General features: G+C 39.6%; 1 protein-coding gene across 1 annotated transcript; it reads left to right on the top strand.

Moving 5' to 3' along the window:
• The first annotated feature begins 7,123 nt into the window (after positions 1–7,123).
• On the top strand, positions 7,124–26,099 carry kcna10a (potassium voltage-gated channel, shaker-related subfamily, member 10a). The gene is made up of 2 exons (XM_054787056.1): positions 7,124–7,292; positions 22,419–26,099. The coding sequence occupies exon 2, from the start codon at positions 22,537–22,539 to the stop codon at positions 24,262–24,264; it is 1,728 nt and encodes a 575-aa protein (XP_054643031.1). The 5' UTR covers positions 7,124–7,292; positions 22,419–22,536; the 3' UTR covers positions 24,265–26,099.
• Positions 26,100–26,494: the final 395 nt, after the last annotated feature.

Genomic DNA, 26,494 nt, shown 5'->3' with positions numbered 1-26,494 from the left:
CTGTCCTTCTCACATTTCATCAACCGCACATTTTCTCTCATGTTTCTCTCTATGAGGCAGTTTCTTAAACCTCTGCCCATTACAGTTGGCTGTTTTCCAGTATGTCAGCTAAGGACATTAGAAATTGACTCACTCTCTGTGTGAATGTCCTTCAGGAAGACACTGCTCTCTGCCGTGTACTTATTACTACCTGGCAGATATAAGTATTTGGACATGCCTGTTTTTCCACACGAACACAATGAATGTGGAATAAAACAAGAAATTTGATATTTGTCATATTTGATCAGTGGCCTGCTTGCAACCCGATAGAGCATGCTTTTCACTTACTGAAAACAAAAGTGAAGGTATAAAGAGCCACAAACAAGCAGCAAGTGAAGGTGTCTGCACTGAAGGGAGGAAACTGACAATTTGATGACGTTCATGTGCTCCAGACGTCAGGCAGTCATTCACCAAATTATGCTTACATTTATGTAAATGTGCGCAAATACTTTTGAGCCGATACAAATGCAGGTAAAAATGTGGTAATTCCCAAATAGTACATGACACAATTTTGTTGAACTTAATTAAAACTGACTCTACACTTTAGTCACATTTGATTGTGGTGGTGTAGAAAGACACTGTACAACATGGCGATTTGCAGCAATCCACATTAAAGCAGAGGTTTTCAAATTGGGACACAGTGAGCCTCTCCTCACCCCAGACTCTATTTACTCTCTCACTGTAATAACTAAAAATCTATTCATTCGGAAGTTAGCTTAGCAGGTTTGAAAAATGTTTTTTATTATTTTGATCAAGCTGCAAAGCAAAACGCTTGCTATAGAGCAGGGGCGTAAAGAGTATTTGCTGCTAATTTTAAATTTGGTGCTGTTTTGGTTCAATTTTAGCTTTCTTCTTGGAATTGTTGTCATGATGTATTAGGACGTATTAGGACTTTTTTTTCCCAGAATATCTGAACTTTATTCTCACACACCCACTTAGTTGAATTGCACTGTCATTATGTTGTCCCTTTTGTTACTTTTTAATTATTTATTTATGTCTTAAGTGTTTGGATAATATGTACAGTGAGAGTTCTTCTGAAGTCCACTGTCATCTCCACAGTCTTGAGCGGTTCAGTTCCAGATGGTTCCGACCACACCAGGGGACCAGTTGAGGACCAGCTGATTCTGGTTCAATTACTATAACTATTACTTTTACCCAGCTTCATTTTATGACTTTCATTTTCTCATTACTTAAAAAAAAAATACTGGTAACGTCTTTCAGTTTAATTTTTCAACATTATGCTTCTGAAATGATGTTTTCCTCTCATCATTTTTTATGCTTGAAAAATTACTAATTTTTTAAAACAATTTTGCAGCTTTTTTATTTAGTTTTCTTGTTTTTATTTTAAAAGTGTGCTGAGGGCCAAAAAATAACACTCGAGAACACAAACCACGATCATGGTGGTGGATAAAAAAGACCAAACAGTTAAACAGACACAGGCAGGGCAACTACTAATACTATGTGGACTCACAGATAAGAGAATGTTGTATAACATTAAACACGTAATAACAACTATTTACAAAGCAAACAAGCAAAGCATGATGGGAAGCAGGACGGTAGCTACAACAAAGTGCTTGTCTGCTAAAAACTGACTAATTCTACCGAGTCGGATTCATTCAAAATTCACTTGATTTAGGATTGCATACAAATAAAATATATATTTATCCATCCATCCATCCATCCATTTTCTATACCGCTTCATCCTCATTAGGGTCGCGGGGGCATGCTGGAGCCTATCCCAGCTGACTTCGGGCGACAGGATATATATATATTATAGGATATATGGGATATATGGATATACAGGATATATGATATATATTATCAAAATAAGCAGATTTTATCTCAGACATTTCTGCAAGAAAATCAAGGATGCATTTATGTTTAATATATTTGATCAAATATGTTAAGTGAAACATACATCACTACAAAATAATGTATGTGTATGGAGCTTCCGCAGCAGTCATAAATTCATTTAATGAACCATGGTTGTAAATCTCCTTCTGACTGACAAAAAAAAAGCATGTTGGCAGTTCTCAAGCCCTGTTGTAAATTGTATCCCATGGTTAATTTGACATCTCCAATTTAAATCTGTGACAATATTGAACTCCTATCTCTCTCATGACTGTAGATACATGTTCCCTCCAGTGCCCTGTCATTTTAACAGACACAAATGTTCCCATGTTTGTATGTTGTACGATGCAATTCCCCGTGGATCCCATGAATGCCTCACGTGCTTCCATTAGCTCAGTGCAGTAAATGCTGATTTATAACCTAATACACAGGCCTTTTAATGACCTGTCACATGAACTTTCTTTATAGCAGACCCGATTCCATACGAGAAACCTGGACCGATCATTTGTAAGCGTCTACGTGGAGGTGGAGGGGGGGGACGTTTGTCATCATTCCTGTTGCAACAGTGGAAGCCCCCTTGCAGTTGTGTTCTATTAATAGCACATACTGCTAATTCCCTCCTGTTGACAAGGGATGCCTCCTTCTTGCTTAAAATAGCTAGAGGACCCTGTGGAACCATTGCTTGTGGTCTCTCAGCACAGAAGACAGAAATAGATGCGTGTTTATTCAACTAGTGCAGACTGCACTAGAAAAGCCTCTCTTTAAATAATATTGTATGTACAGTATTGATAAAAGATAGATCAAAGATAGAAAGCGGTGGGTGGGCACATGAGGAAAGGAGAACACCAGAAGGGAGCTCCAACCTGACAGTTTGTTTAATAAGCCGAATGGATTTGTGGGTTTGGCCTACATTCTCCCGACTGCTTCCCATCATTCAGGTTTACTTACAGCTGAACACAGGATTTCACGCGGGTTGCATATGTGTGAAGGATTTTACACAGGGCTTCTGTTTTTTAGGGGGGTTGACATCATCACATTTTCTAAGGTGCTTGGATTAAATGGGAATTTAGTTGACAAGGAAGTACAGCGTTTTTAACAGCTAAAACACAGCAACATGGAAAAGTAAACAAATACACTATGGGATGAATCAGCCTACATTAGCATATATTTTCCACAATGGTGATAGCTGATGGACCTTTTAGTATATTACATTACTTTGGCGCTAATTTAATGTACAAATTACAGCTAGTCGTTAATTATTGTTGTTATGAGGAATAAAAGGCTAGCCAATTCTATGTGGATCGCAATTGGCTCTGTAAAAGTAAATTACTGCATAGGGCTTCCCTCAAGATTTCCTCATCTCGAAATGTTGTAATTCACATTTCATTTCATGGGTCATGGGGTCAGCAGGGGAATCAATGCATATATAATTTATTACTTGGACAGCATGGCTTCCAGTCTGACTCCTAGTGGCTGTGAGGCGGTACATACCTGTACATCCATTTCAGGACACAACTGTATGGTATGTGTCATTGTGTTTCTTTAAATATGGCCACCGCAGCACTTTAGCAATGCTTTACTTAATTTATATTCATATTTATATATCAATCAGTTGTTGTACATTCGAATGTGGCCTGTTTCAGATTAAAAAAAAAAAAAAGAAAAGGAAATTAGGACCTGTCGCTGCTGCCGGTTTGCTTGCAGGATACTGCTGCGGTGCCCTAGAGCAAGGCACTATTACTATACTTTCTGGCCTTTGTTGCATGTGTGTGTGTGTGTGTGTGTGTATGGAGCATGTGGAATCCCATACAAAAGTGTTTATGTGTAACTGTATCTGAGCAATTGCATGTATGAGAGCATGTTTCTCATTTCTGCCACACAAACCTTAAACAGTGGTGCGAGCAGTGAAGTCAAGGGTTATGTTTAAGATTTATGTTTGTGGGTTTCAGTCTAGTTTTATGGAAAGGCTAAGCTCTAAATGCATTATGCAAATACGTGTCCTTGCAAGTACAAAGGTAAGCGGCACAGTTGTCACTACAGTGAGGAAACAGGCAAACCATACCTTCTTCTCCTGACTTTGCCTCCTCCCACTCGTTGCTCACAGACATTATATAGGGAGCTTTAAATATCTCAGCAACATGAATCATTCATGAGCTCTAAAACCATGTAGCACGATCCCCCTCAGGTCTCCAGTGCTCTTTCATGTTTTGTTTTTTTTTCACTCTACCCTCCAGACTGCAGGTGTGTTTATGTGTTTACATTGTGTTCAGATCCGCCTGTCCTCATAACAGCTTTCCTTTGTAATATCTCTCAGTGTATTTATCAAGTATGCATCAGAAGTGGATCACATAATGGAGTGGTGATTGCAGAGCATTAGCAGTGAATAGTTTATCTTTAGTAATTGTATGTCAAACTCAAGTGTACGTTGACTCTCACTCCATTAGCCTCCTGCAACCGCCTGGGTAATATCCAAAATGCAAACCAGGAGAGAGCAGTTTTCATTTTGACATTTTGAGGTATTGACATTTGGATATAGATGAACTCAGTGAAAACATGTGTTATGGTTAAAGAGTCATCCAGACTATTAAGCTTCCCCTTGCTTCATGGCAACAAGCAGAGAGGAGGGGGCTGTAAATGTTTGCCGTCAAATCAGTTAAACTCAAATTGGCATACGTGAAAAATTATCTTATGAAGCCACAATTCCCTCTCCTTCTGTGCCTGTCCAATATCTTTTACATTTGATTCCAGTTTAGGGTTATTGGAGCTATTAAAAGTATACCGCACACACTGGGTAATTGGTTAGCTTGTTGACTAAAATCTGTAGCAAAAATTGATTCATTTCACATGGCTGCAGTCCTAAATAACGCCAATGGAGGGCAGCCTCTGCCTATTCTACTGTATAATCTCTGTCGCGTCTGTGAGCTTTCCCTCCCCAGGCAGAGTCAAGGCCTAACTGCCAACCAACAGGCTCATCTGTGCTGCTGGACCGATCCATTGGAACAATATGATGTGATGACATGATAGGAGCTTAAAACAACAGTTAGCAATGAAGTACGTGTATAGAACTTTTTGAACCATGCAGAGTGTAACCTGCCGACCTCAGTGGCTCACTGTCAAATGCACTGTTTGTGTTGCGTCTCGGCAAGGTGTTAATGCTGGCAACGACCCTGAGATGCAGAGATGACGACCAAGTCCAAGTAAATGCATATTTTAATTATTGCTGGTAGTGCAGCGGCAGAGACCCAGCAACTGACTGGCATAAAGCACATGTACAACACATAAAATGCTCAACGCACCAACAACTGAAAGCTGCCCAAGGCTGAACTAAATAATCAGAAGGAAAATTAGAGGCAGGTTTGTGTAACCAGAACGTAAAGCACACGGGAAAAAGCACAGGGGAAAACAGGAAGAAACTACAAAATAAGAGCAACAATGCAGGAACTAAGGCATAAAAAGGGAACATAAACGAACTGTCACGCAGGCACACATACGGGGCGTGACAGTTTGATGTTTAGAGTTGCCTCTTGCAATGCAGCACAATAGGATACAGTTCTCTTTCCAATGTACCATCAACATAATCAAAAACCAAGCCAAGACCAAGAATTTGAAATGTTGAGACCAAGACCAGTATGAGCATTACAGCAATCGGAAAGACTACATTGTGACACCTACATAACATAACATACATAATAATGGCTTAAATTTTATATAGCGCTTTTCAAGGCAGCTAAAACGCTTCACAGTGTAGTGAACCCACAATTTATAGTATTCACTCCTCAGCTGCACACTGGTGGTGGTTATCTACATCTGTAACACAGCTGCCCTGGGGTAGACTGAAGGAAACGTGGCTGCCAATTTGTGCCTACGGCCTCACCAAACATTTATTCAATTCATACACCAGTGTGGACAGCATTGAAGACAAGGTGGGTGAAATGTCTTGCCCGGGGACTGCTCTACCTCCTGAGCCACTGATTGAGTAATTCAATCACGGTGTATATGTCTAGGCCGCACAGGGCTGAGTGGTTAGCATCGTCGTTTGGCATGTGCGCGGGGTTTCTCCGGGTACTCCGGTTTCCTCCCGCATTCCCCAAACATGCATGTCAGGTTAACTGGAGACTCTAAATTGTCCATAGGTATGAATGTGAGTGTGAATGGTTGTTTGTCTATATGTGCCCTGCGATTGGCTGGCACATTGGCAGGGTGTACCCCACCACTTGGCCGAAGTCAGCTGGGATAGGCTCCAGCATAACCCGCGACCCCAATTATGATAAACGGCACAGAAAATGGCTGAATGGATGTATATGTCTGAACTCTACCTAGCAACAAGTGGCCGGCACAACTTTATCAAAGTTGCTCTGTCTTGAAGATAGGTTTAATTAATTTTATTTGACCTCCCTGCAGCTAGCCAGCTGCTAGTCACCAGTACTTCCGCCTAGCTAATCATCATCAAAACTTGAGCAGCCAGACCAACAGAGGTGGGTATGGTAACTTTTTTGCTTTGTAACTTGTTTACATTTAAACAATGCACCTTTTTTACCTACCTGGAGTGTTGAAAACACTATCAAGCTCAGTTTGAAATGTTGCATGTTATGACATTATTGTTGTATTATTATATTATTATCATTATTGTTATGGAATTTTGAGTATGGGATTGAGCAGAGACTTCATTTTTACCAGTGCCTTACAGCATGCTTGGGGATATGATGTGCTCGCATCGAATCTGTATTTAAAGTATATTGTTTATGAGTCGTATCGTAAATAACTTGTGTATCTAGAGTCAAATCGAATCGTCTATCACATAGAGATTTGCATCCCTACCCAGTACTTTAGTTTCCTAGTATGTATCCTAAGTAGTTGGTGTCCCCATTTAAGAACACGTCTTCTTAGAATAGAAATGAACTATAAATATTAATTGTTGCAGCATTAATCAGAGATGAGAATGTGATGATGATGGAGTGCAGCCAAGAGAGCATGAGGCAGCCTACACCAGAGGTTAGAAACACAACCATTTTTTTAATCTCCTTAGTCTCGCTCTCCCTTTCTAGAACCCCATTCCATCCCACCCCCACCCTCTCTCTCTCGCTCTCTCTCTGTCTCACTCTGTCTCTCTCTCTCCCTCTCGATGTGCAGACCAATTTTATTGAGGGCGAAGACAAGCAGGGAATTGGCCAAATAAAACGTAATCATGTTCTTGTTATATCACTATCACATCTGGCCCCGGGGTGACCTCCACTTGTCCCCGGGGAGGGGCACTGGGGGAATGTGGGGGGGCTTCATTCAGCCCGCTGGTGCAACAATACAAGATGTGGATGTGGTGTCTTGGTCCGGTGTGCACCCATGGACCCGAAGCTTTACTAGGAGAGTCAGGACATTTTAAAGATCTTGGCGGCAAATGAACTGAGGTAAGTGACTACCATCCTTGCATGTTGCAACAAGTGCAACAGCTTGTGTGAGCATGTGACTTAGAACAGTGTTCTTCTTTCCAATCAGCTGATGATGCTTGAGAGTGGAATAATTTGAACACCAGAAAAACTCAAAACAAAGCAAACAGTCACCAGAGGCCTTCTGCTGCTCGACCTTAACTATTTCGACGCTTTGTTGGATGTTTTTAAATGTTTTTTTCCCCAGTTATTGTGTGGGTATTATAAATTAGCTCTCTGCATATTTTTTTTTCAATCCATGTTTATTTTACACTTCATATAGCACTGACTTAGACATTCAAAACTCAAACAGCCCACAATGATTGTACATTAAGGGATGTTTTTTCACATTTATGATCAATTTGTTCAATTTGTTATTAGTTCATCATTTTATACAGTATGCTACTTCAACTACTGTTACTAAAAGTAATAACATCATAATATTGACTACATTTCATTCCATTTTGTCTTTTCTTTCACTGATTTGTTCTGGAAAATCCCGCTGACTGCCTCGTAGCATGGTGTGTTGGGTCCTTTTTAAACACAAAATATGGTTCTCCATTAGGTTACCGTGAATAAATTCTTCTCAAATTCTAATCAACAAATACAAAATAGAACATATTAAATGGTAAATACCATTGTTGCGATCTGCAGTATGTGTGTGTGTGTGTGTGTGTGGGGGGGGGGGGGGGGGGGGGGGGGGGGGTGTTATTTTTTTTGTAATAACTTCACACAACCCCCTACAAAGAGTACATGTATGTTATAATGGACTGGCACTTCATGGGTAATGCTTATATTGTGACTGTTACAATTTGGGTGTACTATAACCCTAGTGATATGAACTTTAATGTACTGACATGGACTCAGACTGTATTTATTTCTGACTCTGTAGTCCCTTTCAGAATAAGTTTTCATTTTAAGACTTTTTTTTTTGAGTTGTAAAGGTCACGTGTGAAGCAATACTTTTCAAGTTACCTACCAGTGTCAAGTTACTGCACCTACATTGATCGTATATTAATGCACCTCTCAGTGCTGTTTGTTAAATAGGATCATATCTGCTTTACTAGCAGCTGCAGAAAACTAGCGTGAGAGTTGAAAATGTGTGCACTTGTGGTGTGTGAGCATTAATGTTGCATTTATATAATTCTTATTGCATTGAAAGCTTGAAAGTTAGAAAGTCGTTATCGAAAAAACGTACACGTACAGACTGAAATAATGTGCAAAGTGGTTGTATTTGTTATTCATTGCACAGGCTATGTTGTATCTGTTTGTGTGTGTGGGTGCTTTATATGTTTGTGTGGCACCTGAGCTTAGTGTCATAGTCAGTCCAGATGGCCACTGTCTGACACAAAAAAAGTGCTTCTGGAAAATAATGTAACATTTCTGTAATTGAGACGTGCTTAATCTCCTCTGGAGGGGGAGGGGGAATGGTTGGATGGGGATTGTGTGTTTTGTTCATGAAGTGGGTTAAAAGAAGATGTTTGGCCTTTTAACTTGTGAGCAAATGTTCTCTCTCTAAATGATGACAAAATATGTTATTGTCTGTCAGCATTATGAAAGCTGAACAGGAAAAAATCAGTCCAACTGCCAAACGTCATGGTAATTTCAATGTGTACATCCATTATAAAAACGTAACTTCATTTTTCATTTATTTTGATTGCATAAAATTGTTGAATTTTTTAGTCGGTGTTTATTGTAACTACTTCATAGCTATGGTTGGCAAAAGAGTAATTTGGTGACATACAAATCTGCCACACTGGGTGGGTTTTAACATACTTATTGGACCGATACAGCTGGATACTTTTAATCTGTTGATTAGGTCATATGATTGAATGAAGAACTCTTGGTAAGCCGATATAACAGTTCGCCAATGTCATAAAATGGGCTTCTTACATTGGCTGTTTTTAGATGTTTATACAGGAAGTTTTTAATTTATTAGGAAAGGATTTAGCTGTGTTATGCTGATGCTGTAGTTGCAGTGCGTATGTCTGTGTGTGTGTTAGTACGTGACTGTATGTGTTTGTGTGTTGTCAAAAGGCCAAAGACGGATTTTGGTCCCAGCTGTTGTGCACAGGAACTTGGCCTGGAGCCTGCTGACACACCCCTGTCAGCTTGCATCTTGTAAATGCCTCGCGGAGACTGCACATAAACGACACATCTGTTCCAGACATGGTGATGAAGGAAGGATGGGGGAAAGTACTCAGATTCAATGGTGGTCCTTATTTATCCAGTATAAGATATTGATAAGGGCTATGCTAATTGGACAAAAATACAAACCAACATAAAAACCAACATAAATCATATTTGCATTTAAGTTCATGTGAAATACTGTAGTAGTCAGTTAAAACCTACCAAGGATTCAAGTTGCTGATTAACCAACTGAAGAAAACACCTAACTTGTATTGCATTTACAACAAAAGCTACCAAGTGTGTTAAAGCGTCTGTGTAGGCTCTCAGTCGTACAAGAGTTGTCCATCGAGGAAAAGTATTTGGATCAGTATCGCCGATACCAGCCTTTCTCGGATTGGAAAAGAAATCACATCACTACTGGTTGACGCCTTTCACATTTCATACTCGATAAAACCTTTAACACACTTTGAGGAAAAGGCTTCTTGAGACGTCATCTGTACTTCTGTGAAGAAGGTGTCGGACGTTTCGCTCCTCATCCAAAGAGCTTCGTCAGCGAACTAATAAGTGCTGGTAGCTTAGGCCTTAAATACAGTAAGAGTGGGCGGAATTGGTGTGCCAACACCCTCCTACTATTGGTTCCTTACACTAAGCCTGGGCGGAGTAGTGGTATAATTCTATCCTGCTATTAACACCTCCGATAAAAGGGAAGTGTCGCTCCCTGAATTGGGTATGAACGACTCTGATACTGGCTCGTTAGCATCTATTGTTCTGGCTCGGCCCTGGCTTCACCTCATTTGCAAGACTAAGAGCTGTGGGTTTTGGTCTCAGTAACCTGCTGAACACAGGGTCCAAATTAAACCTCAAACCACCATTCCGATTCAATGATGGGTTCTGTTGTTTGACAAAAATAGCTTCCTTTACTCCTCTTTCAAACCATCTGTTTTCTTTGGCCAAAATCTTTACCACGCTGTCCTCAAAAGAGTGATTGGTCGCTTTAAGGTGTAGATGTACTGCTGATTGAGGACCACTAGAATTGTCCCTGCGATGTTGATAAAGCCTTTTTTGGAGCATTTGCTTGGTTTCCCCAATGTAGTGCTCTTTGCATTCCTCATCTTTACAGTGGATGGAATAGACCACATTGCTTTGTTTCTGGTTTGGAGCCTTGTCTTTAGGATGCACTAGTTTTTGTCTCAGGGTATTTACTGGTTTGAAATAGGTAGGAATTTTGTGTTGCCATAAGATCCTCTGGAGTTTTTCGGAGACCCCCGCTACAGTGAGTAGTCCCTTATGTAGCGGGGAAACAAGACCGAAGGATAAAGGATAGAGAGAACAAATAAATAAATAAAATAAATACAACTGTACAATCCCTGTTAAAAGATCCAATGTACATACAAAATTACCCACAGTGCAAATATTACATAAAAATGACAAACAATTTCAAAACACTTGAAACACATACACAAACTTCAAGATAGCAGACACACAAGGGGCAGCACAGTTGGGTTAGGTTGAGAAACATGTACTGTACTATGAATGTTAGTATTCGTGATTGCATGTATGATGTTTTATGTTTTTGGTTTATTAATGTAAGTTTTTTCAAACATACATGTATCAATGCCAAATGTAAGTTGTTTGAGAAGGTTTGAATTAACATAATGTCTGTGAGACTTCAGCTTCATTAACACTGCCTGTGTTAAAAACTGGCTCGGCGGTATTTACAGAACAAATATTTACAGGACAACCATTTACGTTGTTGGGTGGGAAACACTTGGAGATAGTCAATAGGAGTTGCATCCTACAAGTTTGTTCAATAGGTTCCAGATTGTTTTAGAGTCCCTCTTTGCTTTCTTTACCATTACCTACAGTACCTCAAATGACAGAAGTATCAAAGTATTGATATTTTAATTTGAGAATCGATTGAAGAGCGAAACAAATTCTGGTGTCAGCGGTATCAATATTTCACAAACATCCACACATCACTCTCAGCCAGGAGAATGCTGCGAAGTTGGTCAACTTGTTGTCAATACTGTACATACTTTAAATAAACAGTATGTTAGACACAAAATAACACTGACTGAAAGGGTGTGCGCACTTATGCCAATTATTATATAATTCATAATTTAATATAATCACATCACAATACATCATTATATTATTTAAAAAAAAAACATTTTAAATGGCGAAGAGTGTTACCCACTGTTTTGTAATGACCTCATTCACCCCACATGTTGTGTGTTGCCATGGAAGGAAAATGAACCGCTCATTGACACACTGTTGACACAGCATCATCAGCAACTTGGCTTTCAGTATCTTGCGAGAGGATACTTTGATAGGACTGAGGATGAACCTAAAACCTTGTGGTTAGAAGTGATGGCAAGTGTTGAACACAGCACACCAGTGAGACACTAAAGAGGCTGAAATGCAGGCAGATGAGTTTCCAAATCAGTGTCTATGTCTTTAGACTATATCAGGGGTGTCCAAACTTTTACCACAGAGTGCCGCATACTGAAAATCAAAAGATGCTGGTGGCGTCTTTGATACTTGTATGTATCTTAAAATTTTATTAAAAGGCTAAAAAAAACATAATATACAGCCGTCCCCCCAGTACAATATACAGTAAGTATTGGTTCCAGACCCGACCGCGAAGTTAGAATCAGTATTAATAAATGGAATATTTTAGTAGAGTATAAAAAACCTGTGTATGACTTTCTAAATATGTTTTTTAACCATTATTAGAGCCCTGTAGACATAAAAAACACCCCAATAGTCTCCTTTACACTCACATTGGGCCTCATTCACGAAACGTTTTTACGCACAAGTGTGTTCTTAAAGCCTTCTTACGAAGATTTTTGGCATTCACGAAACGTGTTCTTAACTCACAGTTCTTAGATCTAAGAACAAATTCTACGAATGCTCAGGAGGACTCTTACGCACAAGCAAAGCTTGCACTTTCAATGCCCAATCGCCCTCATGATGGATTTTGCAACCTGATCCCAAAAAATGTAGTGCAAATAAAATATCCCAACAATTATTTATCATCAAAACAACTAAAATATACTCCATGGATAAATATATATTCAAATCCCAATTCATCAAAAAAAAAAAGGCTGGCTGGACGTGCGCTGCGCAGAGAGAGAATGTAAAGGGACCATTAGATTTATTTGCTGAAAGCCACGAATATTTGATGTCCCGCTTCAGGCTTCAGACTTCCCTCTCTGTTCTTGCAGGTGTGCAGGATCATCAGAATAACATCGCAATGAAACGTGGTGTGCCTATTGCGCACTAGCACCCCCAGATAACGACATGCGCCCCCAGCCACGTCTTGAGCCAGAGCACGGGGCTGCTGTATTAATTAAGCAGCGTCTAATCAAATGTAACCACAGAAAAAATAAATTGTCACACACAAACTATGTATTTTGACTTTATTTTTCCATCATGATTGTGTAAATATTTTCTAGAGTTTCCGAAATGGTTTGGTTTCTGATTGATGGCCCACCTCCCGTTTCCTCCAGATCCCTCCGGTGCAGTCCAATCTTTTTTTTTTGTCTATTTTAAGTCAAACCACTTCTTTTTAACGTCTGCGGTGGTGCGTTTCTCCGTGGAAACGGCATTTATGTTTCCTGCAATGGTGCTCCATGCCGACTCTTTTTGGATGGCCTGATGACCGGTGGATACACGTGAAAATAAGGTGGTCTTGTGTTCAGTCACTCCTTGTAAAAGCACCTCTATTTCAGTAGAATTGAAGTTTTTCTTTCGTTTGTTGTCCAGCTGCTCCTCAGTCTTGCCCTTGCGCGTTGCCATCTCCGCCTCCAGCTGCCTGTTGCGCACGGCACATTTTTGACCTTATATACAAAATAATAGGCGGTGACCTATGCAAATTAGGGCTCACATGCACTGGCATCGCAGTTGGCATTCATCAACCTAAGAACACCGGTGCGAACGATTATCCCTACTTAAGAACGTGTCGTGAATGTGGCGCAGTTTCCAACCCACGCCTTCTTAAGTACAGTTCTTAAGAAGACTTTTAAGAAGATGTTCGTGAATGAGGCCCATTGTTCTTTGTTTACACCACATTGCTAATGAGCAGGCTACGGGATACTGCAGGAACACAAGACGGAAATGGCTTTAAGCATAGCATGCTAGCGAACTAACCAGTTAGCATCTAATGTATTTATTCTTAACTTAAGATAGGGTTTCAAACAGAGAGGGGAAGAAGGACAAAGTAAGAAGCCAGCAACTTACCACTTCCACACGGAATGGGGGGAGAACTGTTTTTCTCTCTCTATAATGCTATGGCTGACTACATGCACTGTGAAGGTAATGTAATGAAATGCTATGTCTCATCGATGTTTTAATGGTAATGTTTTAATTTATTTTGAACATGCATACATGTTCGATGCATCGCATATGACAGTTCACAATTCCACACGTCCAAAAAGGAGTTAGAGGAAGCAGAGAATATTTCATCCTACCCACTCTCTGTTTCACAGCAATTGCTGATACATTTGTTCACTTCCTGTATTCAACATGTACCGTTTACCAATTCTGAAATAACACAAGAAAACGATAAGGCGGTATAACAATGTGTTATAATAGAGTTACAATTTGTGAATCAATATAAATAAGTTATTTAAGTTATTTAATTATTTTACTTCATAATAAACAAAATATCCATCCATTGGTGGTGTGTCGTGCATGCTCGTGTGTTTTGCGTTTGTTGGTAGTTTTCCAGCCAGCATGCATTGCTGAGATCAGAAAATACATTTCTTGGCTTAACTGCCAAGAATGCACGGCTGTGCATACAAAATGAAACAGAGGTGAAAAAAGATAAACTATGAGAAAATTTAAAAAGCAGCAATTCAACTCATTAATCTTCAGCCCATCTGAGAGCTGTTTGGGCGTATAAGATAAAAGACAGGCTCAAGCACCGTTGGAAATGTTAGGCCTGGTAATGGCAAGACTGCTCATGCACGAGCATTCAAGTATTCAACCGAGCGGTGTTGTAAAAGCAATGTGATGGCTCCTCCCCTACATTTATTCATGAAATCCATCAACTTGCATAATATAATATCCTACATCATATATAGAAATAAATAGAAAATATAAATAAATTGAAAGATTGTATAATCCACAGTGTGAAACCCAAGGTATGCTTGCTTATGCACAAGCACGGACGTACACACAACATACTGTAGATGTCATGTGATGAACTTTCTTTCTACCAAGTGTCACAAACATTGCAAGATGCTTTGTCATATTATGAAGTGATGGCATACAAAAATGTGCAAGGCAGGAATAAAGTTAATGCAGTGTGAGAGGAGGGAAGGAGGGGTTGTTGTACTGACATTAGTCGTTCCCCCCGTAAACTGCACAACTTGCAATACCCGACTAGACTTGAAATCTTCCCTGATTCAAAAGTGAGTCAGCCAACTTAGAATCGAGCTTGAAACAGGCTAAATTCGCACAAGGTTTTTGGAAGTATCTGGTGGACTTAAAGCTTGCGGCCCTTTAAAATTACATTTTTTAAAGTTAACATTTACCCTTTGGTCCCAAAACAGCTCTTGCCATAAAACTCATAAAAATGTAATACATGAAGATTTTTTTTCACCTTGTGAAATCTTTTCAACAACTTCAGACCTAACCATAGCTATAATTTTGTAAATGTTGTTTTGTTATATACTGTATATGTGTTATGTCAACTGCAACTGTAAATTATTCTTGCATACAGTAAACAATGTATGTCAGACATCCAGTAAGAGAAAAGTGGCTTTGACTTGAATTATGGTTGTTGGTTTTGTTAATCATGCTGAATATTTGATTGATTCCAGTGTGTTCATTAAAAATAGTTTTTAATTATCAATTTTAAATAGAACTAACAAAACTTAACATGTATATCCCTGTGTGTGTGTGCAAGGTCGGCCGTCAAGAGGATTGCTATTTTTTGTGCTTGTCTGCATATCTACGATGACTGCCTGACATCTGTGTTGATCTGACAGAGGAGATCCCTTCGGCTTATGGCACTGTGCTGCCCAGTCTGCATTAATCCCAAAAATTGCATCCAAAAATATCAACTCGACCAGGGACCGGGACCCAAGGGCACCCTCCCACCAAATCAATCCCAATTGTGAATTGCATTTCTTTTTTACAAATGTACAAACTTTCAAAATATGTTTAGTTAAAAAAAATTATATAATATTAAATATTATATAAATATTATATAATATTATATATATATAAAAATTGTAATATTTTAAGCTATTCAGATTTTGTTTTGTTTTGGCAACAAATATTTTGCAAACAAATACAGAAAGTCAAGGCAAGTGCTTTACAGAAAAGAAGGGTAAAAATAATTCCATAAAACATAAAATCATTCTAAAATCATTACATAAAATTCCATAAATCATTACATAAAACCTAAACATAAAAAATAATTAATATTGAAGAGTGCTGCTAAAATACTTTCACTTGCCATATGCCCAGTTGAACTGACGTGTTTTCAGCCTGTTTTTGAACATTGCCAAAGTTGAGGATTGCTGCACATCCTCTGCAAGAGGAAAAGGCTTCTTGAGACGTCATCTGTACTTCTGTGAAGAAGGTGTCGGACGTTTCGCTCCTCATCCAAAGAGCTTCGTCAGCGAACTAATACGTGCTGGTAGCTTATGCCTTAAATACAGTAAGAGTGGGCGGAATTGGTGTGCCAACACCCTTCTACTATTGGTTCCTTACACTAAGCCTGGGCGGAGTAGTGGTATAATCCTATCCTGCTGTTAACACCTCCGATAAAAGGGAAGTGTCGCTCCCTGAATTGGGTATGAACGACTCTGATACTGGCTCGTTAGCATCTATTGTTCTGGCTCGGCCCTGCCTTCACCTCATTTGCAAGACTAAGAGCTGTGGGTTTTGGTCTCAGCAACCTGCTGAACACAGGGTCCAAATTAAACCTCAAACCACCATTCCGATTCAATGATGGGTTCTGTTGTTTGACAAAAATAGCTTCTTTTACTCCTCTTTCAAACCATCTGTTTTCTTTGGCCAAAATCTTTACCTCGCTGTCCTCAAAAGAGTGATTGGTAGCTTTAAGGTGTACATGTACTGCTGATTGAGGACCACTAGAATTGTCCCTGCAAGACTGTTCCAGATTTTGGTAGCATAAAAATGAAACGCAGCCTCACTGTGTTTAGTCCTGGCTCTGGGCATCCGCAGGAGACCACTTCCTGAGCTTCTCAAAGCCCAACTACTGATTTGCGTGTAACAAACAGGTCAAAGAAAACACAAACGTGATCAGATAAAGCAACATCCACAGTATTCACATCTGAAATAGCAACACCCTTAGCATGCCTGTCATGGCTCCACCCACATACACATTGAGGTATCCTGTAATGACCAAACTGTCAAAATCAGTGCATCTGAAAGTAATTCAGTAAAATCATTAGTAAAGCAAATCTGTGGTGGTTTGTATATGGTAATATAAAGTATGTAAGTATGTTTTAACACCATTTTGAATGACAATTTTTGGGTGAGCATATTGTCCTTGAATACGGCACAAACACCCACACCCCTCTGGTTTTGTCGTGTTTTAGATACAAAGTTGAAATGAGTACTAGACCCAATCAGGACAGCATTATTATGATTTTTTTTTAGCCATGTCTCAGTTAAAAACATAAAATCAAGATTGTAAAAACAAATAAAATGATTAATTAAAAATGATTTGTGACTTAAAGACCTGACATTGAGTGGTTAGCATGTTGGCCACACAGTCAGGAGATTGAGAAGACCTGGGTTCGAATCTTGGGCATCTCTGTACGGAGTTTGCATGTTCTCCCCATGCGTGGGTTTTCTCTGGGTCCTCCCACATTCCAAAAACATGCATGTTAGGTTAATTGGCAACTCCAAATTGTCCATAGGTATGAATGTGAGTGTGAATGTGCCCATCAACTGGCTGGCAACCAATCCAGGGTGCACCCCGCCTCTCGCCCGAAGTCAGCTGGTATAGGCTGACCCCAGTGAGGGTAAGCGGCATAGAAAAATGATGGATGGACCTGACATTGAGTACAACATGTTTAAGATTAGCTAGAGTTGAACTGGACGCTGCGTCCTTGCAAGGGATGATGGCTTTGATAAGACAGTCTAGCCGTCCGTCTCCTAACTAATCAATGTGGTTTGACACTAGGTTTAGCAAGGCAGAGGCCTCTGGTTGATATTAGTTTTAGCAATGTGGATTCTGGAGGTGTGGCTGTGGTTGTTGTGGCTGAATCCTTTGCTGGGTCCTTGCGTGGCGAGGCAGGAGTTCTTCTCTCACTCTTCTTCTTGTCTATTGGTGGCAGCACAGGATCTGGTCCAGGCCCATTATGATGCCTCAAAGCGTGGAGGAGGTTATCTGTCAGTCGTCTCACTCCACCTCTGTTCAGGTGTAGGCCTTTTCCTATAAACAGATCCACTCTTTGCCAGAAGAGATCAAAATTATCAATGAAGTGCAGTCCTCTGGACTCAAAGACTTTGGACCGCCATGTGTTCAACTGAATTTGTTCTCCTGTCGATGTTTAGAAGAGTTCCAATGAACTATGGTATAGCCAATTTATCAAGACTCTTATTTATCAAGAATGATCATTAAAGTCATTTTTTAAGGTTTCAGACTGTTGCTTTCTGACATCCACTGTACCCACATGAATAAGATGTTTCACCCCTTGGTGTTTTGCCAGTTCCTCAGGTATCAGTTTTGTAATGTCAGAGAAAGTGGCACTGGATAGCTGGAAGTAGCTATTCTGTTTATCTTTATGTTAGATGTGGCTCCATCTCCAAGCACCAGAGTATCTTTGACCTTGACACTTGCACGGTTTTTCTGTCTGTCTACCGCTTTGTGCTGACTTTATGGTGACTTATGCACAGTGATTTTAGAGTTTTCTCTCTGTTTATTATACACAGTCACATTTGGGTCTAACAGTAGTAAAAATGTTTTTGTTTGCTTTATTTTGGGTGATATTAAATTTCCTCTATATATATATATATATATATATATATATACTATAAATGTCTTCACAGAATCTTGGAAAAGACCCAGTATCGCTTAGGTTATACTTAACAGTTTTTTTCACCCTTTCCTTTGGAGGTCAGCGTGGAAATCTTACCACTGGATTCCACTGAGAGTGTTTCATGAAGCCCTTTTTTGATTTCTAAGGCAAAAATATAGATAATAATTAAATAATAATACAGGATAAGATATACAGTATGTACACACACTACCAGTCAAAAGTTTTAGAACACCCCAATTTTTCCAGTTATTTATTGAAATTCAAATCGTTCAAATCCAGTGAATAGCCTGAAATGGTACAAAGGTAAGTGGTGAAGTGCCAGAGATTAAAAAAAGGTATGATTACCCAAAACTGGAAAATAATGTGTATTTCAGAATGATTAAAAAAGGCATGTTTCAGGGACCACAAAATTATTTAAACTGTTCTGCAGAAATGGAGGTTGATAAAGCCTCGGCAGTTGGTGCAACTACTGTAATTCCTACAGGCGTACTTACCACCTCCTCTTTCTGCATAAAAACAGTGTTCGGAACACACTGTGGTACTATGCCTTCGAGACCGTCAGTTGAACAGCATTGTACTGGAGAAAGTCATTTGTTGCTACAAAACTGGCAAGAAAAAGGGAATTAACAATGGAAGACTGACAGACCATCTTAACACTTGAAAAAGTAGGTTTTTGAAATTGGAGTGTTCTAAAACTTTTAACTGGTAGTATATATATATATATATATATATATATATATATAATTTTAAGCAGAAGTCCTTGTAATTAGCATTAAGACTGTGTATGTGTTATTAGCTGTACCAACTACTTTAGGTGATTCATACCCTATAATTCATATTTATGCAATATATTGTATTCTGTAGATATTAAGTTGCCTTTTGGACGTATAAGCGCATTTGACCTGCTACTGAAGATTTGGTTGGTGGCTAAGCTAGATCTAGATCTGAACATCTGTTCATGTCTATGCACATCTGGTGAAGTCAAAAGGGTTAGCTCACTAAAATGTGATATAGCTCAGAGCAGAATGCAATACCATATTTCTGGAGCGGAACCCACTTTATGTACACTGCTTTCTTATTTTTTTGTACTTTATAGTATTACATGCAGGCGTAGTTGTTATTTCATGGTTTTGTCCTTCATCGACTTGCTGTTTATTAATAGAATGGCCAAAATAGAAAGAGCGCCAGGCGTTCACATGAGGCCCCATGTGACACCTCTGTTTTAAGCTGTACGACCACAAGTCAAGGTCGCACCCTGCTCGCTTATAACAAAACTGTCATCCCTGCCATTGTGTACTATTGTCTGACAAACTCTAATCTTAAACCACTAGGTATGCTCTTTTTTTTACAATTGGCATATTTCGCAAACTCTGCTAAAGATTTCAATATTAGTTCACAAATAAAGCCATGCGCATTAAACACTGTTGACAAGAAGTCTGCCTGGACGGTTCAGGCATGTTCTTGTTACAGTGTAGAGTCAGCTTCCTTGCATGCCCGTGTGTACAAATCTATTTTACAGTGTGTGGACAGAGAAGTATGGCATGGTGATTTGTGCATCCTGGAATTTGACATTTGAGCATTCAAAACCTCTGCGCTTGCTAAAAAAGTGTCCCGCTCTCTTTGTAATGGCGGCAGGTTCTTACAAATATTCAAATTGTGAGATATAATATGTAACAAGGGGACCATATTCAAGCGGAAGAGGTTCATAATTACGTCTATGATGTTCCTCTATGATCCGTGGATTAATGCGTGTTTAGCATTACTCTGAGATATGAAATTATCACAAAGGGATACTTAATATAACTCTCATTTTAATATGTTTCTAAAACTCAGAACAAATATAGAAACTTGAATTTATTTAATAAAATATACTTTTACAATCTGTCTGATAACCTTGTTATTGCACTTGTTTTAATTTAGCAGGTTTTCACAAGCAAAGCAGTGCACTATACAGTATTTATCATAGTTTGCATATTTCTTAGAGGTTTCACCGAGGCCTTTTTTATTAATTAAATTATAACAACAAAAATTTTTTTTTAAAGTTTTTAAAGAGGTCAGATGTTTAACCTTGTTTGTATTATCAACATATTCATAGCCTCCAAGGGACCAAAAAATGCACCTTCTCCCTCTACACATGCAGGTTATTGTGATTTGTTCCTGACTAAACACAGCTGTGGTAACTTCGCTGTAACTTCGTTGCTAGTCACACAAATGAAGTTGACGTCAGAAGTGTCGTTTTTTGGCTTTACTTTACTTCGTTACACAACATACCTGTACATTCAACATAAGTTTCTGTATCACTTTTTCGTTTTCTTTTTCTAACTTCCTGAACTACTTCTTCTGCGCTCTGTACAACCTTGCGAATTAGCGACACCTGTGGTTCAAACATGTCACTTCACATAACAATTATCACATCTATTGCACAACACTACCATCTTCTTAACTATAATACAACCATATTTAAATTAACTAAACACACAAATATATATACAACAACAGCCCCTCTCTTGTTGCTGCTGTGTTATCATCCTGTCTATCTAGTTTATTGGCACTTCCTTATTTTGCAGGCATGCCACCCAGTTTTCCAGCCCCATCTGTCTCCCCTACAATTTTAATGTCAGCTGGATGTTCTGTTTTTCTTTGTGTCTCTATCTCACCCATCTTCTGGCAAGACTTGTATTACTGGCTCTGGTTTTAGGTGGGCACTCATACAGTCCAGGCCAAAGGTTTGGACACAACACAACCCCATGGTCCCAACCCCATTAATAAGGCAAGAAATTCCACTAAGTAACCCTGAGAAGGCACACCTGTGAAATGAAAACCATTTCAGGAAGCTCACTGAGAGAACACCAAGGGTTTGCAGCTCTATCAAAAAAGATACTTTGAGCTACTTTGATAAATCTAAAATAGCTGGTTTAATTGGTAAAGGTTTCATTTTATTTGAACATGCATACATACGTCACATAATTCAATTCACATTTCCACATGTCCAAAAGGAGTAAGAAGAAGCAACTCATTTAATCCTACCCCCCATCCATTCCACATCTATTGCAGTACATTTATTCACTTCCTGTATTCCATATGTGATTTTTTAATCACGATGATGTAATCATTACGATTTTTTTCATAATAAATAGAAGTCATATATAATAACCAGTGTAATTATAAATAAATAATAATGAATTGAGACAAACTGTATTCTATAAATAACTCTAAATATAAGATATATTTACAGTTATTTCACACTTTTTTGTTAAGTACATAATTCCTCGTGGTCATTCATAGTTTTGATGCCTTCAGTGAGAATCTAGTCATGAAAATAAAGAAAACGCATGAATGAGAAGGTGCGTCCAAACATATGTCCTGCTTTGTATCTGGAGTCTTTAATTAAGCAGCAGTTGGTGGTAACATTTTGTCATGCAGGCAGTATTATCATTACTTTCATAAAAAGACACACACACTTAAAGATGCACCGTCCAGGCCACTAAAAAGTAAGAATTTATAGATTATGGTGCAGAATAGTAGTTGTGGTAAAATGTGGAAGCGAGGTCTATACACATGAAGCACTAATGTATGTCCAATCCCATTCACCCCTTTAGGACCTAAATCAGGCCTTTGTAAAGATATTATTATGTATTTCTCACATCCTCAAGTTTTAGCTAAACAAGCAACCTACTTATTTGTTTTATGTTGCTCTTTTCACAGTTCCCATGACTCATCACAGTGCCTCCACAATAACAGACCAACAGAAAGAAGTCGCAAGTTGTTGTCTTTATTCTAACGGCTACTTCTCTCCTCTCTTTTCACATTTGCTTGGCTCTCACACATCTTGCTTTGTTGATGGTTTTCAAATACTTTACATAAGAAGTTATGATAAGATTAAAATGTTAGACATCATCCTCCATATCTCTTAGAAACTAACAGTCTTCTTGTGTCTCTCAATCTGCAGGTGTGGGAGGGAAAACAGAAGACAGTCCCACCTCGACTGGATGCTTTGGTGCCAAGCGGTTGCTACCTGCTGACTGGGCTTCTCGTCCACGTTTTATACCTGTTATTTTATCCTGGATATGGCAATGGATATGGCCCTGGTAGACTTTGGGAGCCTGGATGACCTCAACGTTGGCCTTGAGGATGAGGAGGACACTTATACTGATGAGACCACAGCTCTGACTGTGGACATTCCCTCAGAGCATAACATCACAGGTGGAAATTATCTTCTGCGTACCCAGCAATTTTCCGCCACGCCATGCCACCCCAGTCCTGTTCCCTCGTGTATGTGGGATTCCACCTCATCGACACCCGCCCCATTTATACAGACACTGGAAGTACCCCATTCCCCAATGCTAACTCCTAACATAGAGGACAGAAGTAGTCATTCCAGTATGATCTCCAATTGGAAGTTGTTGTTGAGTAGTGAGGGCACCAAGGAAAGCGAGGCCATCTTTAGCCAACTTGCTAAGGAGTGCTGTGAGGATCTTTTTGTTGATAAAAGAGGGCTGGACGACGGAGACCAGAAAGTAATTATTAACATTGCCGGTCTTCGCTTCGAGACACAGCTCAAAACATTAGACCAGTTTCCTGATACGCTCCTTGGAGACCCTCAGAAGAGGATGGACTACTTCGATCCAATGAGGAACGAATACTTTTTTGATCGGAATAGACCCAGCTTTGATGGGATCTTGTATTACTACCAGTCCGGGGGTAAGGTCAGACGTCCAGCAAACGTTCCTCTGGATGTATTTGCAGATGAGATCATATTTTATGAGCTTGGAAATGAAGCCATGGAGCAGTTTAGAGAAGAAGAAGGATTCCTTAAGGATGTTGACATCCCACTTCCTAATAATGACATAAAAAGACAATTCTGGCTGTTATTTGAGTATCCAGAGAGCTCCAATGCAGCCCGGGGTGTTGCATTGGTGTCCGTCCTTGTTATAGTTATATCCATCATTATTTTCTGCATGGAAACACTGCCAGAATTCAGAGATGACAGCGATGTTGTTGTTCCCATGGCTATAAAGCCTGTAAACCTATCCACAGCTCACACTTCTGTGGCTCCACCTGCTCTGTTGCCCACTATTTTTTCGGACCCATTCTTCATTATTGAGACTGCCTGCATTGGCTGGTTTTTCTTTGAGCTATGTATACGATTTTTGGTTTGCCCAAGCAAGAGAGATTTTTTCCACAATCTCATGAACATTATTGATATCATATCCATCATTCCGTATTTTGTCACCGTGGTGACAGAACTGGTTACAAAGACTGAAGAGAGCTCTGGACAGAATATGTCCTTGGCAATCCTTCGGATTATCCGTCTGGTCAGAGTTTTCCGTATTTTTAAACTCTCGCGCCACTCCAAAGGGTTGCAGATCCTGGGACAAACGCTGAAGGCCAGCATGCGAGAGCTTGGCTTACTCATCTTTTTCCTCTTTATTGGTGTCATCCTTTTCTCCAGCGCTATCTACTTTGCTGAGGTAGATGAGCCAAACACACAGTTTGTGAGCATACCGGATGGCTTTTGGTGGGCGGTGGTAACCATGACTACTGTAGGCTACGGGGACATGTGTCCTATCACCCTCGGGGGGAAAATGGTTGGCACCTTGTGCGCCATTGCTGGTGTACTGACCATTGCTCTACCTGTTCCCGTCATTGTCTCCAATTTCAACTACTTCTATCACAGAGAGACTGAAGCAGAGGACAAGTTATCCTTGACAGATGCTGTTGAGCAAGCTATGAGGGCTGAAATGGGTACAAAACAAGGGAGCAACACTTCACTCAGTAAGGCCAATGGCATCTGACAGAGCAGAAAAAGGGAGAAAATAAACTTTTATTTTTAAACGTCTTGCTTTGGGAGAGTTGATTTTGTGATATTACCGCAAAGTGTAAAACATTATGGAAAATATCAATTAAATTGTGAACAACATGATTCCGATACGAGATGAAAAATGGTCATTTATGTAATAATACATTTTAAGATGTACCTACACTACTCTTTGCAATGTTTTTCTTGTTTGTAAACATGGGTGAGATGACCAATTTCTCCATGTCTGACTGCTGGACTGTCTGTGGGCATTTTTGTTAGTTTGATAAAATATAATTGTTTCTGGTAATAACTATTAAACCAATTCTTTAAAAAAAAGAAAAACTAGAACTTTGGGTTACTCAACACAACCTTGTTTTTTTTTTTTATAACAGAGTGAGGTGTATCACTACAGGATATGATCTTGGGCGTATGTCACCATGGAAGATCCAATTATATGTCTGTCAGTGTGGCAGACAGGTCGAGTTGGGGCCAGGGTCACACCCACTTCTTATAACATAGCCAAATTATTCATGATGGTTTCTTACCGTGCCTGCAAAGAGGGAATCAAAGGTGAAAGTGATTTTTTTAATTAATTTATTTTTATCCAAGAACCTAGATTACGTTGAGTAACCCAAAGTTCTTCTTCTCACTTCGCTCCATGTTTCACTATGGGAGCCATGGCCAAGGGTGCTGCCCGACCAGCTTATCTCCCATGCCCATCTCCTATGGCAAGTGGAAATGGCCACTAAATATATGACCTTGATTGTGGAAAAGTCTTTCCTTTTTCCACCAAATCCCTCAGAAAACACAGCAGATCGACCACTGAGCACTGAAAAGAAATTATGCTCCTAGAATCACGCCATTCCTCAAAAACACGCCACTTGCAGTTATACAACAAAAGCGTGGAAGGGGCCCTTGCAGTCTGAATATTGTCACTGACCTGATCAGGCAGGGCTGGGGTCATTCACCATAAAGTCTCATCTCATAAAGTAGATTTGGGAGATCCTGCGACCAGCTGTTTTACCGTCTTCTCCCAGAATTTATTTTTGCTACGCCGGTCGGGTAGCACCCTCAATCAGTTTGTGCTCTAAATGCAGTGATACTGCTGTCACAGTCAGTGTATTTAGAGCAAAAACATATTGAGCTGCGTACTGTACTAGTTTGTCCTCTGGAAAATTGAGGTCGTGAGGTGGTCTATTTTGTTTGGCATAGGAATATTGGAGAGGGGCCTGTGGTTAGGGTGACAATAACAACTGTACAGTTTGCAACTGTACCTTGACCTTGAACAGTTAAACAGCTACCCACTGTCAAGTTGGACTATCTGATAGAGCTTAGTTTAGAAAGCGAGAATGATTTGGAGGTATGATACACGCCCTAGTCGATATCCCATTGAGAAACAACCCTCCTCACTGTTATGACAATGTCATCAGGCATCGAGTCAAATTGTATATACGGTATTTACATAGTTTAGCAAGGTATGCTTTGTTCCTAGAAACGTTAAAAGGGATAGTTTGGATTTTTTTGACAGGAAGTTGTATGACATCCCCATCAGCAGTATAGTACATCAACAGTGACTTATCCTCCCACTTGGTCCCACGAGTCCAGTTCTGGTCGGATTTCCGTGATAAGGAACATAGTTCCGCTTAGTTGCTGGTTCCATTTAAGTAAAGAGTTTGGCTTCTCAAAACAATATGCATTCAAAAGAGTCATACATTTGTTACATTTATCATAAAAATGCCCCCTTGAAAAAATCAGACCTCACAAACCGCTTGGCGTTATATTTGTCTCCCGCCGTATCCCTGCGCACTGTCGCCTGTCCATTCTTGTGTATGTGGCGAAGACGCTCGCATCTTCTTCCGATGTGGAACACACACATCAACAAGATGGTCGCGGCGCTTCGTCGTGAAAGAAGATGTGAGTGTCTACATCACATACGCAAGAATGGACAGGCAACAGTGTGCAGGGATACGGCGGGAGACAAATATAACACCGAGCGATTTGTGAGGTTTAATTTTTTTCAAGGTGATTCACTCAAGTGAAAAATGCAAAAAAATGCAAAAAAAAAATAGACCGAACTTAATAAAACACTTTCTGCACAGTTTTTGGAGGCTGGTTTCACCGCGTAATCCACAGTATTATGTCACAACATTTTGCCAATAAGTCAACAAATTCTTTATGAAAAATTATGTTATAATGGCCAAATACAATAAAACATGTTTTTTCAG

Source organism: Dunckerocampus dactyliophorus, chromosome 1, assembly GCF_027744805.1.
Source record: "Dunckerocampus dactyliophorus isolate RoL2022-P2 chromosome 1, RoL_Ddac_1.1, whole genome shotgun sequence".
NCBI lineage: Eukaryota > Metazoa > Chordata > Actinopteri > Syngnathiformes > Syngnathidae > Dunckerocampus > Dunckerocampus dactyliophorus.
Note: the sequence above shows the minus strand (reverse complement) of the source record. Positions and strands in the feature narration are given on the sequence as shown.

Bases quoted from the DNA above. Each gene is read 5' to 3' on its own strand.
- kcna10a (XM_054787056.1), top strand. From the start codon at position 22,537: ATGGCAATGGATATGGCCCTGGTAGACTTTGGGAGCCTGGATGACCTC.